This window comes from Ixodes scapularis, unplaced genomic scaffold (assembly GCF_016920785.2).
Source record: "Ixodes scapularis isolate PalLabHiFi unplaced genomic scaffold, ASM1692078v2 ptg000317l_1__unscaffolded, whole genome shotgun sequence".
Classification (NCBI taxonomy): Eukaryota; Metazoa; Arthropoda; class Arachnida; order Ixodida; family Ixodidae; genus Ixodes; species Ixodes scapularis.
In genome coordinates, this window is record NW_024609960.1 from 251,792 (window position 1) to 266,592 (window position 14,801).

The following is a 14,801-nucleotide window of genomic DNA, read 5'->3' on the forward strand; positions in this document are numbered from 1 at the left end:
CAGCTGGACGGCACGCACGGCACAGACGAACGACGCAGGGACGAGCAAAGGCCATGCAGAATGATGCAGAAGCGACGGCGTGCAGGCAGGCAGGCAGGCCATGGCAGGCGCCATTCATCACGTGCTTTTTGTGACGTATTTGATTTAAACTATTTAGCCGTTGTAAGTACTTTAAACAATTTTAAAGCATTGCCAATTATAAAATAAATACTTTTCACAGAAAGAGTTTTAATTAATTTTAACTAAATTGCAGAAAAGCGCCACGTAGCGGAGGGTATGAAACGCACTATCTGGGCCGCGAATCGGCTCCTCTGTCCTCTCTTTACGTTTACTATATTACTCTATGCCGAATCTTCGGGATAGCGGCGCACTCTAGATAAGAGGCCGCCCGCGACCTTGTCGAGTCAGTCTCGCCCTAGCGCTCGATTCTGCTGACACGCCGACTTCGACGCCCGCGACGCTCTGCTTTCTTCTGTTTCCTTCTTTATTTTTGGCACAAGTTCGCCACATTAAACGTTTATTTATTTGTGTTTATTTCTTGTTTATTGGTCACGAATCACCACCCGTGACATTCTGGTGGAGGTGCGGGGTAACGCATGCCCCTGCCGCGTACCCCTCCGAGGTACCGCAGTACAAGTCCGGACCCAGCCTCCCGAGGACCCGACGAAGACCAGATCGAGACCCGGTCAAGTCGCCGCATCCGAGGTCTACCCCCGGAACACGAACTTCTGCCGCCCAGGACCAAGCCGCCAACAAAGCCGACGATGGCCAACCAGTTGCCGACGCCCGCCGCTCCTGCCATCGTCTACCTGCCCGCCGCTCCCCGTATGCCGACACCCTTCCACGGCGAGATCCACGAGGATGTCGAAGACTGGATCAAGCACTACGAGCGTGTGGCGCGCCACAACGGATGGACTGCGGAGCAGTGCCTCCAGAACGTCTACTTTTCGCTGGAGGGTACTGCGAGGCATTGGTTCGAGAATCACGAGGCTTCGCTTACGTCGTGGGACATCTGTGTGGCCGAGTTGCAGCGGGCGTTCGCCACCCTGCACCGACGGGAGAAGGCAGAAGATCTCCTCCGAATCCGAACGCAGGGCCCCGACGAGAGCGTCACAAGCTTCGTAGAAGATGTCCTCCGCCTGAGCGCCCGCGCCGACCCACGAGCCACAGACGACAAGAAGCTGCGGGTCCTCATGCGCGGGGTGAGAGACGACATCTTTGGAGGCCTCGTGCGCAACCCGCCGGGCACCGTCGAAGCCTTCGTCACCGAGGCGACAAACATCGAACGCGCCCTCCAAGCGCGCGCTTCCCACTACCAGCGACATCCAAGTCCAAGTGTCGCTGCAACCGCGCTGTTTGGCGGCGAGAACGCTCCTGGTACGGACATCCGCGAAATTATCCGGGAGGTCGTCCGGGAGGAACTCCGCCAGTTGCTGCCAGCCGCAAGTCGTCCAGCGACACGCTCCATTGCCGAGGCTGTGCGCGAAGAAGTGCATCGGGCGCTCCAACCAGAGGTTCCCGTCACCACGGTGGCACCGGAGGAACCGATGTTGAGCTACGCCGCAATGGCCCGACGACCGCCGCAAGCCCCCCGCCAAGCCACGTCGCCACCCCGAAGAGACGCCCCAACGCCGCATTACCCCCGACGACAGGAAGATCAAGCGCACGTTCACCCAGACCGACCTGCACCGAGGAAGACAGACGTCTGGAGGACGGCCGACCGACGCCCGCTGTGTTACCACTGCGGGGAAGCTGACCATGTGTACCGCCGATGCCCATACCGACGACTCGGGCTGCGCGGATTCCACCCAAGCGACCCGCGTCCCAGGTATGGTGAACGCCCTCGGGAGATCGACGAGTACTTGCGACAACCCCAGTCCCCCGAGCCTGCGTCCCGCCGAGAGTTCCGATCGCCTTCACCACGACGTCCAGCTTCGCCGATGCACCGACCCCGACGTGAAAGCCTGTCGCCCCTTGCTCCACGCCGGGGAAACTAGGCGCGGCAACCCCTGGAGGTGGAGTTGCCGAAGACGACCGACGCCAAGATCCTCCACGAACGTCGGAGGGCCCCCACTCGAACGCTACCGGAGACCGAAACGACGCTCCTGAAACGGTGTCCAACAACCTAAACGTCATCATCGACGGCCACAACGCATCGGCACTCGTGGACACCGGTGCAGACTACTCAGTTTTGAGTGGGAGGCTCTCCCGCCGCCTTCGAAAAGTCACGACGCCGTGGGATGGACCTCAAATACGAACCGCCGGTGGGCACCTCATCACACCAATCGGGCGATGCACCGCTCGCGTCGAGATCCACGGTGAGACGTGCCCTGTCAAGTTCGTCGTTCTGCAAGACTGTTCGAGGGACGTTATCCTCGGAATGGACTTCCTCTGCGAGTATGGCGCCGTCATCGACCTCGGAGCAAACCGGTTGACGCTGCGAAAGCCTGTTTCACCACCGGAGGAACCCAAAGCGACGTCATCTGCGGTCCGAGTCCTCGCCAGCCACGTTAACTTACCGCCGCGGTCGAGTGTTTTCGTACCCGTCGGGATCACCGAAGATTTCTGCGGCGAAGTTCTGCTCGAAGGAAGCCTCCAGTTGCTTCTGGGAAGAGGAATAGGCGTCGCAAGAGGAGTTGCTGAACTTCAGGATGGCCGCACTGTGGTCCTCGTCACGAACTTCCGAAACGAAGCGCAACACCTCACAAAAGGTGCAGCCGTGGGCCAGGTCGAGGAACTCCAAAACTCTGCCGCTGTCGCCGCCATTACTGACGAATTCTCGCCACCTCAGCAAGACAGTGCGTCGCCAGCGCAGCTCGACATTGACCCTAAACTCCCGGGCCCGAAACGACGACAGTTGATTAACCTTCTCGCCGAATACCGCGACTCCTTTGCCACGTCGTCGAAGGTGCGCCAAACCACCGTTGCGAAGCACCGCATCGTTACCGAGGACGACGCGCGCCCTGTGCATCGATCGCCATACAGAGTCTCCGTTAAGGAAAAGCAGGCGATCCAGGAGCAAGTTCAAGAAATGCTGAACGACGACATAATTCAACCTTCAAGCAGTCCCTGGGCCTCTCCAGTCGTACTGGTTAAGAAGAAAGACGGGACGCTTAGGTTCTGTGTAGACTACCGGCAGCTGAACACGGTGACGAAGAAAGACGTCTACCCACTCCCCCGCATCGACGACACTCTAGACCGGCTGCGCCACTCTCGATATTTCTCATCGATGGACCTGAAGAGCGGCTACTGGCAGATCGAAGTCGACGAAAGGGACCGAGAAAAGACAGCCTTCGTCACGCCGGATGGACTCTACGAGTTCAAAGTGATGCCCTTCGGACTGTGCACGGCGCCAGCAACTTTCCAACGTGTCATGGACACCATACTGGCAGGACTGAAGTGGCAGAGCTGTCTCGTCTACCTCGACGACGTCGTCGTGTTTTCCAGCGACCTCGACGAGCACTTGCGACGACTCCGAGCAGTTCTCCAAGCCATACGGACCGCCGGACTCACCCTGAAGCCGTCAAAGTGTCGGTTCGCTTATGACGAACTGAAGTTCCTCGGCCACGTGGTTAGTAACGAAGGTGTCCGCCCAGACCCCGAGAAGACTCGTGCCGTCGCAGCATTCCCAGCGCCAAGAGACAAGAAGGCCATCCGAAGGTTCCTTGGGCTATGTGCCTACTATCGGCGCTTCGTTCGAGATTTCGCAAGAATTTCCGCACCGCTCACACACCTCACGAAGGACGCCGAGAAGTTCGAATGGGCCGATGAACAGCAGCAGGCATTTGACGAGCTGAAGCGACGACTGCAGACTCCTCCTGTTCTTGGACATTTCGACCAGGATGCGGAAACCGGGATTCACACGGACGCAAGTAACGCAGGGCTTGGCGCGGTTTTGGTTCAAGTACAAGAAGGCACCGAGCGAGTCATCGCCTACGCAAGTCGGACATTGACCAAGGCGGAGAGAAATTACTCCACGACTGAAAAAGAATGCCTTGCGGTCGTCTGGGCAATCACGAAGTTTCGTCCGTACTTATACGGGAGCCCGTTCCGGGTAGTCACGGACCACCACTCGCTTTGCTGGCTTGCGAACCTGAAGGACCCGTCAGGACGCCTCGCGCGGTGGAGTCTCCGACTACAAGAGTTCAACATGACCGTCGTCTACAAGTCAGGCCGCAAGCACAGCGACGCCGACTGCCTGTCCAGAGCTCCCGTCGCAACACCTTCCGGCAGCAGCGACGACGATGACGACGAGTGTTTTCTGGGCGCAGTGAACATCTACGACATGGCCCGGCGTCAACGAGACGATCCTGAGCTGCGCGCACTAATAGAGCACCTGGAAGGGCGCGGGAGTACCGTGCCACGTGTTTTTTCACGAGCGCTGCCGACCTTCGCCATTAGACAAGGTGTACTCTACAAAGAGAACTTCGGGAACAACAACTCGCCATGGCTGCTGGTAATCCCGACCGACCTTCGGGAGGAGATCTTTCAAGCCTGCCACGACGACCCGACGTCCGGACACCTTGGTTACAGCCGGACCCTGGCACGTATTCGTGAAAAGTATTACTGGCCCAAGCTCCCCAAAACCGTCCACCTGTACACGCGATCATGTCATGAATGCCAGCGACGAAAGAAACCTCCGACGAGGCCGGCCGGACTCTTGCAGTCAATTCCTCCGCCAACAGCACCCTTCCAGCAGATCGGAATGGATCTACTTGGCCCTTTTCCGCCGTCGACGTCGGGAAATCGCTGGATCATCGTCGCCACAGATTATCTCACGCGGTATGCCGAAACGAAAGCCCTTCCTTCCGGAACTGCTGTGGAAGTTGCCAAGTTTTTCATTGAATCCATCGTCCTCCGGCACGGCGCTCCCGAAGTCCTGATCTCAGACCGTGGATCATCATTCATGGCCCAGCTGACGCAAGAAGTCCTTCGTCTCAGCCACACCAGCCATCGCCGCACCACGGCGTACCACCCGCAGACCAACGGGCTAACGGAGAGACTCAACAAGACCATCGCCGATATGATCTCCATGTACGTCGACGTGGAGCACAAGACATGGGACGAGGTGCTGCCGTACGTCACATTTGCCTACAACACGGCCGTACAAGAGACCACCGGAATGACACCCTTTCAGCTGGTGCATGGGCGCAAGGTAACGACAATGCTGGACGCTATGTTACCCCACGAAGTGGCTGTCGACGCAAGTGACGACGCCCAGGTGGTTGCCCAAAGGGCAGAAGAAGTCCGTCAGCTCGCCAGACTTCGGATTCAGGCTCAACAACGTGTCGACACTGGCCGCTACAACCTTCGTCGTCGGGACGTCCACTTCCAGCCCGGAGACAGGGTGTGGGTGTGGACACCGATTCGCCGCCGCGGTCTCAGCGAGAAGCTCCTGAAACGTTACTTTGGACCCTACAAAGTGCTTCGTCGACTCGGGGATCTGAACTACGAGGTGATGCCCGACGGAACACGAACATCGTCACGCCGCCCACCACGACCTGAGGTCGTCCACGTCGTGCGCCTGAAGCCGTACTACGCTCGATAGGACTGTGGACCTTTTGTGCTCCAAAAGACTCTTTGGTTTCTTTTTTTATTTTGATTTGTTTTACACTGCATCGGGGCGATGCACTTTTAAAGGGGGGAGTAATGCCGCGCGCAAGGCTGAGAAAGCAACGCTCGGTCACGGTCCTCCAGAAAGTTCCCGTTTATTCATGTACCGCACGTAACTTCTATCATTTATCCCTGCTTTTGTTTTCTAGAAAGTGCGTGTTCACTCTCGCCCCGATCACGCGACGCTCGAACCGCTTTCGCCGAATCTTCGAGATAGCGGCGCACTCTAGATAAGAGGCCGCCCGCGACCTTGTCGAGTCAGTCTCGCCCTAGCGCTCGATTCTGCTGACACGCCGACTTCGACGCCCGCGACGCTCTGCTTTCTTCTGTTTCCTTCTTTATTTTTGGCACAAGTTCGCCACATTAAACGTTTATTTATTTGTGTTTATTTCTTGTTTATTGGTCACGAATCACCACCCGTGACAATATGAAGAAAACTCAGAACCATTTTCTGTTATGCCAACGTTTCAAACTCTAATCGTTTTTTTTTAGGTAAAGCTGTGAAACTAACTTTTGTTTCGCACGAGCTAGACGACATATATCTTGAACCGATTTTCGCTTAGGCCCAAGCGTGGTGCTTAGACGAATTGACCTTAGAGATCGAATTTGCGACATTGCAAATAGTAGCGAGTGTAACACGAAAGTGTCATATATTAGTAAATCAGCGCCCACGGACGGCTCTTCGCAGCCATATCTTGGTAACACTAAAATTACTTCTCGGAAACCCGAAACAAATCTAAACCAAGGCGCGTCCCGTCGCGTCTGGAGATATGCCTAAACGACGCAATGCCACGTGTTCAAAACCCCCGAGTCCTTATCCTTTCTTCCTCTCCTTGAATCCCGGCAGGAGTTCAACGACTTTCGTGCCAAGTGCGGCCTTTTGTGGAGCTACGACTGGATCAGCATTCCCCTGGTCTACACCCAGGTGAGTTAGCCGCCAGCCGCCTGGACACCCGCACACAAACATTCTCTAGCTAACGAGGCCGTAGCGCAGGATGTTCTACATCACTGGTTTCCTGTAGGTGACGTAGCAAATCCAGCTCTACAGCCTTCTTAAGCTACGAGGTGTTTACCTCAACACCTCGCCGCCCTACCCGCCCAGGTGGTGACGATGGCCACCTACTCCTTCTTCGCCGCCGCCGTGTTCGGCCGCCAGTACATCCACAGCCCGGACCCGATCATTGACAGCAGGCACCACTTCGACTTCTACGTGCCCGTCTTCACCGTCATCCAGTACTTCCTCTACATGGGGCTGCTCAAGGTACGAACGCGTCTCGACGCTGTCGGGCTGGGGAACGTGAACTGTCAAGCCGAGGTCGCACCGCTGATACATCAGCGAAAGAAAGTCTGCTGACACTGTCTGAGGCTTCCTTGTCAGATTGATCACACAAAAAATGTCTACAGACACGTGTCAATCAAACATGTTTAGAACATGCTCGATTCGCGCCCCATATAATTTTGGCATCGTGTCTGCAGTGAGCACGGTGTCTTTTGCATTATGAGTGAGCAGTGTGTCTTTATTGGGCTCGGGCACAACCACCTAGACTGGAAAAAGCCCGTGAACTGCCTTCTTTACCTTCTGCGCTCAATCTCACTGTGATGATGTCAAAGGTCTATTGCACGGGCTTTAAATATGTTAGGAGAGCTCTTGGTTGGGGTGGCCTGGCAGGGCCGTCACCGAAACTAGAGGTGGCGTACGTCTTGCATCCTAGCATATGGAGCTTCGCTTTATTTGGCGATGCAAATATATAGGTTGGTACAAGTCACCAGGCTCCATCTAAAATGGACCGTAAAAATCGACGCCTGCACGTAGCCATCTAAACTTTTCGTCAAAGGTGTAATTCACAGGTCGTTTTTTTCTTCTAAAATTACAAAGCGTGGCTCTCTTTCTGTAAAAAATAAGGCCAAGAAACTTGCCAGGGTCTACGGCGGGCAGCAACGCAGACGACAGGGTCCTGTAGCGGGGTGTGTTAGGCGTTCGTATTGATAGATGGCGCTATCTCCTTATCGCAACGGCTCGCGACCACCGTGGTTTATAAAAATGAATAGAATCTATTTGAAATGTACCTCCGGTTAAAAAATAAATGCAAACAATAAAAGCAAAACTAAAGTAAAAAAAAGTGAAAGCCGCTTACAACTCCCTGTAACGCCGAATTAGAGCGCAGCTCTTGAGGAGGAGGAGGAAAGGGCGCTTGGGGGGGGGGGGTTAGACTAACCAGGGGGGGTCACGTGACCTTGGGGGGTCACGTGACCCCTAATGCCGATGATGTCATCACTGACGTCACTGATGATGACATCAGTGACGATGACGATGCGGGTACCGATGACGTCATTAGTGACGTCACTGATGACTTCACCAGTGATGATGACGATGACGATGCGAATGTCGGTGACGTCATCAGTGACGTCGCTGACGACGTCATCAGTGATGATGACGATGACGATGCGGATGCCGGTGACGACATCAGTGACGTCACTGATTACGTCATCAGTGATGATGACGATGACGATGCGGATGTCGGTAACGTCACCGGAATCCACATCGTCATCGTCATCATCACTGATGACGTCACCGGCATCCACATCGTCATCGTCATCATCACTGATGACGTCACCGGCATCCACATCGTTATCGTCATCATCACTGATGACGTCACCGGCATCCGCATCGTCATCATCACTGATGACGTCACCGGCATCCACATCGTCATCGTCATCATCACTGATGACGTCACCGGCATCCACATCGTCATCGTCACTGATGACGTCACCGGCATCCACATCGTCATCGTCATCATCACTGATGACGTCACCGGCATCCACATCGTCATCGTCATCATCACTGATGACGTCACCGGCATCCGCATCGTCATCATCATCACTGATGATGACGTAATTAGTGATGATGACGATGACGATGTGGATGCCGGTGACGTCATCAGTGTCGATGACGTCATCGGGGGTCACGCAACATCGGCGGGGGTCACGTGACCTCGGGGGGTCACGTGACCTCGAGGAGGGGGTCACGTGACCTCAGGAGAGTCACGTGACTTCAGGGGGTCACGTGACCTCGGGGGGTCACGTGCCCCCCCCCACGAGGTCACGTGACCCCGGTGGGGGGGCTCGCGCGGTGCATTATGGGACATTTCCCATGATGCACCGCGCGGTTACGCCGACGGCGACGGCGACGGCGACGCCGACGCCGCTCAAGCCGGAAACGGGCCCCTAAGAGCTGCGCTCTAAAAACAAACGCGTCTGCTCAACGGCGGCGCTTTCGCTGCCAACGGATTTCGTCTGCGTGTCGTCTGCTTTCTTTCGCTGGTCGGCTGCACCTTCAGACGCTGCTCCCAACGCCACCTATCAATACGAACGCCAAACACAGTCCGTTACTGGACTTAGCCGTGTGGGTCGCCGCCCGCCGTACACCTTAGCAAGTTTCTTGGCCGTATTTTTTACTAAAAGAGAACTATGTTTTGTAATTTTACAAGAAAAAACCGACCTGTGAAATATACGTTTGACAAAAAGTTTAGATGGCTACATGCAGGCGTCGATTTTTACGGTCCATTTTAGATCGAGCCTGGTGACTTGAACCACTCTATATAAGGATGTGGTCGTGCGCGCTTCAAACGTTTCGTGAGCTCGCAATATTTCTAGATGATTCGTACGGGAACTGTGTGCGTCGATAGTTATGTCCGGCGTCTATGGTGTTTGACAGCCGAACTTAGTAGAGAATGGTGCGCCGTTAGGTCGTACTGGAAGGGCTCGTGGTAAATTGAGGCGTACGTTTTGCCACAGAAGAGACTTTTCGGCTCTTTGGGGTTATGGTAGTCATGGTGTATAACACTGTACTTCTACGGCTCTCTGTGGAATTCGATGCTACAGACCGAACGCGTACTGTTACTTGGCACGAATAAATGAAAGATAAAACATCGAGCACGGGGACGGAAACACGGACATGAAAGAATAAAACAAGTTCTATTTCCGTCCCCATCCTCGATGTTTTATCTTTTTTTCGTGTACTCGTATCCATTCACGAATACGCACGTTTCCAATTGTCCTACTCGGGCCGCACCGCAACTGCAGGGTTTTGTTCTTAATATGTGGAATAACGAAAGAGTTTCAAGAAAATAGAATGAAAGTAAAGAACTGGAAGAGCTGTGGTCTCCCTGATTCTCGTCCACTTCCCTACTTGTCTGAGTCTACAACTCCCAGAGGAACCACAGCACAGCACAAGGATGGATCCTAATATCCACACCATACTGCGTGGACCTAACGCCGCACAGTATGGCCACTCGTTTGAGCATAGGATCCGCACCATACTGTCTGGATATAGCCACTTGTCCCCTTTCCAGGAAACAAGAAATAGAAAGAGAAAAATGAGGGAAGGAGGATACAATAGGGAAACGGCAGCTGCTGAGACATAGCGTCGTTTTGGCGTTCGGAAACAACTGAACAAATTCTCGAGACGTATATTTCGTCCCGGAACGCACTCCGCCTGCGGGCTCTCATATCACTCTTTGACACACGTCGAGGTCGTCCTGGTGCAGGTGGCTGAGCAGCTTATCAACCCTTTTGGAGACGACGACGAAGACTTCGAGCTCAATTGGATAATTGACAGGCACTTCAAAGTAAGGCTCTCCCTCCCCCTCCCCAATCGATTCCCGACGTGCCCACCGATGCCCACGCTGCCGCGCAGGTGTCCTACCTAGGCGTGGACACGCTGGACGGCCCTCCTCCGCCGTTGGTCAAGGACTCGTACTTCTACAAGATGGACTACCAGCTGCCCTACACCGCCGCTTCGGTCAGCTACAAGAAGAAGACGTACCGGGGATCGGTGGCCTACATGCAGTGAGTGTTGCGTGCGACTCGCGCTTAGAAACTGGAAAACTTAGTACAAGTAAGAACGTTACTTTACAGTACAAGGTGTCTCAAATAGCGACCAGGCTCTTTAAATCGGCCGTAAAAATTGTTTTCATAACCTATCGCGCTACGATTTGGTGCATGTAGCCCACAGGTGGTGCATTGTTTTAATAAAATTTGCTAAGAGCAAACTTACCTAAGGAAAATGTAAAGAAAAAGTTTAACTTCTATGGAAAAGCAGCGAAACCACCGGTCTTCAAACGAGAGGGCGCATATATACTGTTTGAAGACCGGTAGCTTCGCTGCTTTTCCATAGGAGTTAAGCCTTTTTTTTTAACTTTTTTTCTCAGTTAATTTTGCTCTTAGCAAATTTTGTAGTACAAATGCACCACATGTGGGGAACATGCCTGGCCGCTATTTGAAACACTTTGTATAAAGATAAAGAAATTAAAACGTGCCGCTATTCCAACTTCGTGCAATTCCGGGAACGTTATAAAGTTTCAACAACAGTGCATCGTCACGGCGCCCTTTGCTTTTGCGCGTTCGCTATCAGTGACTAAATCAATGCCTCACAGTGAATGCGCCGCGATCCTGCCCTTTTCAGATGACGTGATTGGTTGCGCTATTGTTTGCGTACCCTCCATAACGACAACGATTGCGCCATGGTCGTGCACTTTTAGCGTTGGTTGATTGGCTTCGTCAGGTCATAGCGTCGGCTGCGGTCCAGAGACAGAGAAGAACAATTGCTGGCATTATCATCTGCAGAGCAAATATAATTAGGATCGTGTCACACAAAACATGCGTTTCGTAATTTTTTGTACTGCATTTGAATTAATAATCATCGGACAATGACAGACCTTGCTTGCTGAAGTATGAGAGTCGTGTTTTCGGCAGCTCGTTAGGCAAAATACAAAAACCTCTTGACTGCGGAGTCCTCCATTTTTGAAAGACCATGAAGTTTGGGCGCATCATAGGGAGATCAATTATGATTAGGGCTTCGTGTTTTCTAGGTTTGCAGCTTGTTCTACGGTTTACAGCATTAAAACTTAATCTTGAAACTTTTGCTCTGACTCGCCATTCTGTAGCCCACTTGAAATTTCCAGCAAAGACCCCCAATATACCCAAGAGATCGTGGTGGTAGCTCGGGTCATCACTTTGAGCGCAGATTGAGCACGAACACGCAGGGCCAGCAATCAGAAACGTATGATCTGCGAAACGACCCCTAATATGGAGTTTTACTGCACTGTACGTTGCAGACTGCAGGCCTATCGGGCGCGTGCTTGATTCACGCTTCAAAGTTAGAGCACGAGCCCCCGCTTGGAAATCAAAGCTCGTCTACGGTCTACTCAAACTTTCTAATGACTGGTTGAGATTGTGCTCACGGGCTGGGAGGTGACTACGCCTCACCTTTATGTGCAGCGTGCCCCAAAAGGAGCGCGGCATGGTGGTGCCGGAGATGTCCGAAGAGGACGACGAGGACTCCCCCAGAGACGGCGGCAGCGGGGGCGAGGACGACGACGGTCGGCACGGACTCTCCAAGCGGTCGTCGTCCTCGCTGTGGACGTTGATGCATCGCCGCTCTACCAGTCCTCCTAACGATAACGTCGAGAGCGGCCTCGCGCAAGACTCCAAGCTGCACGTCTACTTCAAGGGGTCCTCGCCGTCGGGAAGCCAGGAGGATTCTGAGGACGCCAACGGCCTCTCCGACGGATCTCAACAGTAAGGCCCCACAAAAGGGCGCTCCTGGTCTCCTGATGTATAGACCCTTTCCATAAAAGAACCAGACGGTGGCACTGCAGCATTTTGCGCCCCCACAAAACCTCTAGCTACATGGGAGGACAGAGAGTCCCTCATTGCGCGGCTCCTTGCAACGTCCATGAACTACTTCATCTATTCTGTAGATGCTTCGCTAAAGGATCGATTAGCGAGAGACCTGCTGAATAATCTCCAACAATCCCGTAGGACGGCCTATTATCTATTTTATGTTGAATAGCGCAGTTGCAGCCCCCGATAAATCTCCAACTTCGCCGTTTCTTGAGCATCTAAACGTCCTGGAGAATCGCTGCATAAGCCAGCTTAGGAGGCTCGCCAAAACAGAGCGACTAGAAGCCCCCTGTGATGCAAGAATTGGTCCTGTGTTTGTAAACGTGAAAAAGGGTCTATTCCCACTGCGCGACGCAGTCTGACAAGCGAAGCATCGGCGCGGCGTTATTGCGATGTAAGCACCGATGCTCTAGTCACTGACAGGCTAAGAACGGCAGGGCGTCTCTTTGGGATGCACGCGCTCGTTGCCTTTCGACATGCTTTGGGTGCGCGTACGTTCGAGGCTCACGAGACAGCGAAGCCTTATTGGAGAAATGAAGCCAGCGCTGGGGGGAGGTGGGACAAGCTGAGGACTTACCTGTCGTTCTCTACCTGCCAGTGAGTCCGAAACAGTTATCGCGAAAGACAGATTGCAGCAAGTAGAAAGCTGGACATGGACAAGTAGAAGGCGCGAAAGGCGAGGACAAGTAGAAGCGCCTGTCCGGTCTTCTACCTGTCCTTGTCTTTCGCGCTAACGTTTTTTTTTTTAGATATTTAACCAGCTAGGCTGCCAACTTATACTGGCAGTGACTATAGCGTCTAACGATGAGAATTTATCGCAGAAACTACGTTGGTAGTTTTGATGGCAGCCTTTTTAAACGCAGTGAGAAACACGGTAGAACTTGCAAGTGGTGAGGTCTGACTTCGCCGCGCTGTGCAGTGACGCAGTCTGCTTGTAACCTTAAGAACAGACTGTTACATTGTGGTGGCCCAGTTTATTTTCTTTGTGGCCCTGGATTTAACATGCATATGTGTATAATATTAGTGATTCTGTTACCCTTGTGGTTGTATTAAAAAAGGACAAATAGCTGCAGCGTGGGAACGCCATTCGTATAAAATTGATGTCATGAAAAGGATGTGCTTCCCGGACTATAAAAACAAAAAAAGTAAGATGTCTGAGGCTTGGGTGGTGAAGAAACAAATCAAGGTGGAAGAAACAAAAATCAAGCGCAAGAGAAAACAATTTGTTGGCGTGTTGGCTTCAATCATGCACAGAACTGCACTAAGGGGCTAGATGGCACATTGAGCGAACAAGTATGAAGCCACCGGAAGTAAGCGGCTTGTGCCGAAAGTGAGCGTTTGACAGATTTTACAAGTCTTCTGAGCGTTGCTCCAAGCAATGTTCAAAACGCTTGCAGCGCACATAGACCTGAGAAGTTTTCTGGGAAACCGTTTTATGTGGGATAATCTAAGGGTTTTTTAATATCAAGTGCGCGAATCCCCACTTTAAAGGTCTCATTCTCGAGATTTAACCCAGGGATCCTGGGCTCAATCCCCACTTCTGCCCGTTTCGATCTGGAGGAGCATCGTACTGGCGTGCGGTCGTGTGTCACTACAGCGTGATGCACGTTAAAGACCCCAGGCTAGCGGTTGTGTCGCACTGGCTAAATTCCTCATATACAGCTGAGATACAAGTCGCCAGTTGAAGCAGACTAAGTTCTAGGCTGTATAAACATACACACACCCCATTTTGTTCGAGATTTTATTCTAAAGGGGGTCAATAAAACCATTTATATATTCAAGAAATTGTGAACTAATAAGTTTACTGAATGGACTAATGGCGAATTTCCACTGTAAGATCCGGAGCGCTTTCCGAAATTCTCGAGGGAGGCAAAATTCATCTCCGTGGGACCCACTCCAAATCGACGAGCGGAAGATAGACCCGCATTTTTGGAACGACTTGTCCGAGAGGGTCGGCCGTTCAAAAATGGCCGCTGCTCGAACTTGACAAGCCAACCAACGCCTCAGCCAACTGAGCTTTCTGACGACCAGTCACATAACTGTCGCTCTTTAGCTGCAGAAATAACACACGACACAGGCCGGGCGAAAATATCCGTACCACGGAGCCCATGTCACAAATAATAAAGAAAACGTCCGCGTTCGTCACCGTCACATACCTTTCGGCCACCTCGCAGCTGCGGGGCACGCACACCGATCGCAATCGGTGGAGTTGATTGCTGGTACGACATTAATAAACGCATAGAGTTTACAAACCATCACTTGCACGGTCGTTGCCTAATTTGTTCTTGCTCTGTTGCACGAGGAAACGCCGGCGGTATGCAGCGTAAAAAGGTAAACAAGCAGTGGCGGCAAAATGAACCAGGCCTAACCTTGCCTCTGCCTCCTTCGGACTTTGTGTAATTTTTTTCCCCCTCTCTTACGATTTCAGCTGTCGGCGCTTACGATTTGCAACGCTCCAGTCCCGGCTTTGCACCACTGGTCTACGCGAGGTAGGATCATTCGAG

The 14,801-nt window shown here is 52.9% G+C and overlaps 1 protein-coding gene across 1 annotated transcript in view; it reads left to right on the forward strand.

Annotated features, from left to right (window-relative positions):
• The window catches only part of LOC8050565 (bestrophin-3), a 48,911-nt gene that overhangs the window by 25,260 nt on the left and 8,850 nt on the right, over nucleotides 1–14,801 (forward strand). Inside the window, exons 6-10 of the mRNA XM_040222850.2 lie at nucleotides 6,461–6,538; nucleotides 6,716–6,874; nucleotides 10,161–10,241; nucleotides 10,310–10,461; nucleotides 11,893–12,192. Coding sequence (XP_040078784.2) covers nucleotides 6,461–6,538; nucleotides 6,716–6,874; nucleotides 10,161–10,241; nucleotides 10,310–10,461; nucleotides 11,893–12,192 — 770 coding nt within the window. The remainder of the gene's footprint in view (nucleotides 1–6,460; nucleotides 6,539–6,715; nucleotides 6,875–10,160; nucleotides 10,242–10,309; nucleotides 10,462–11,892; nucleotides 12,193–14,801) is intronic.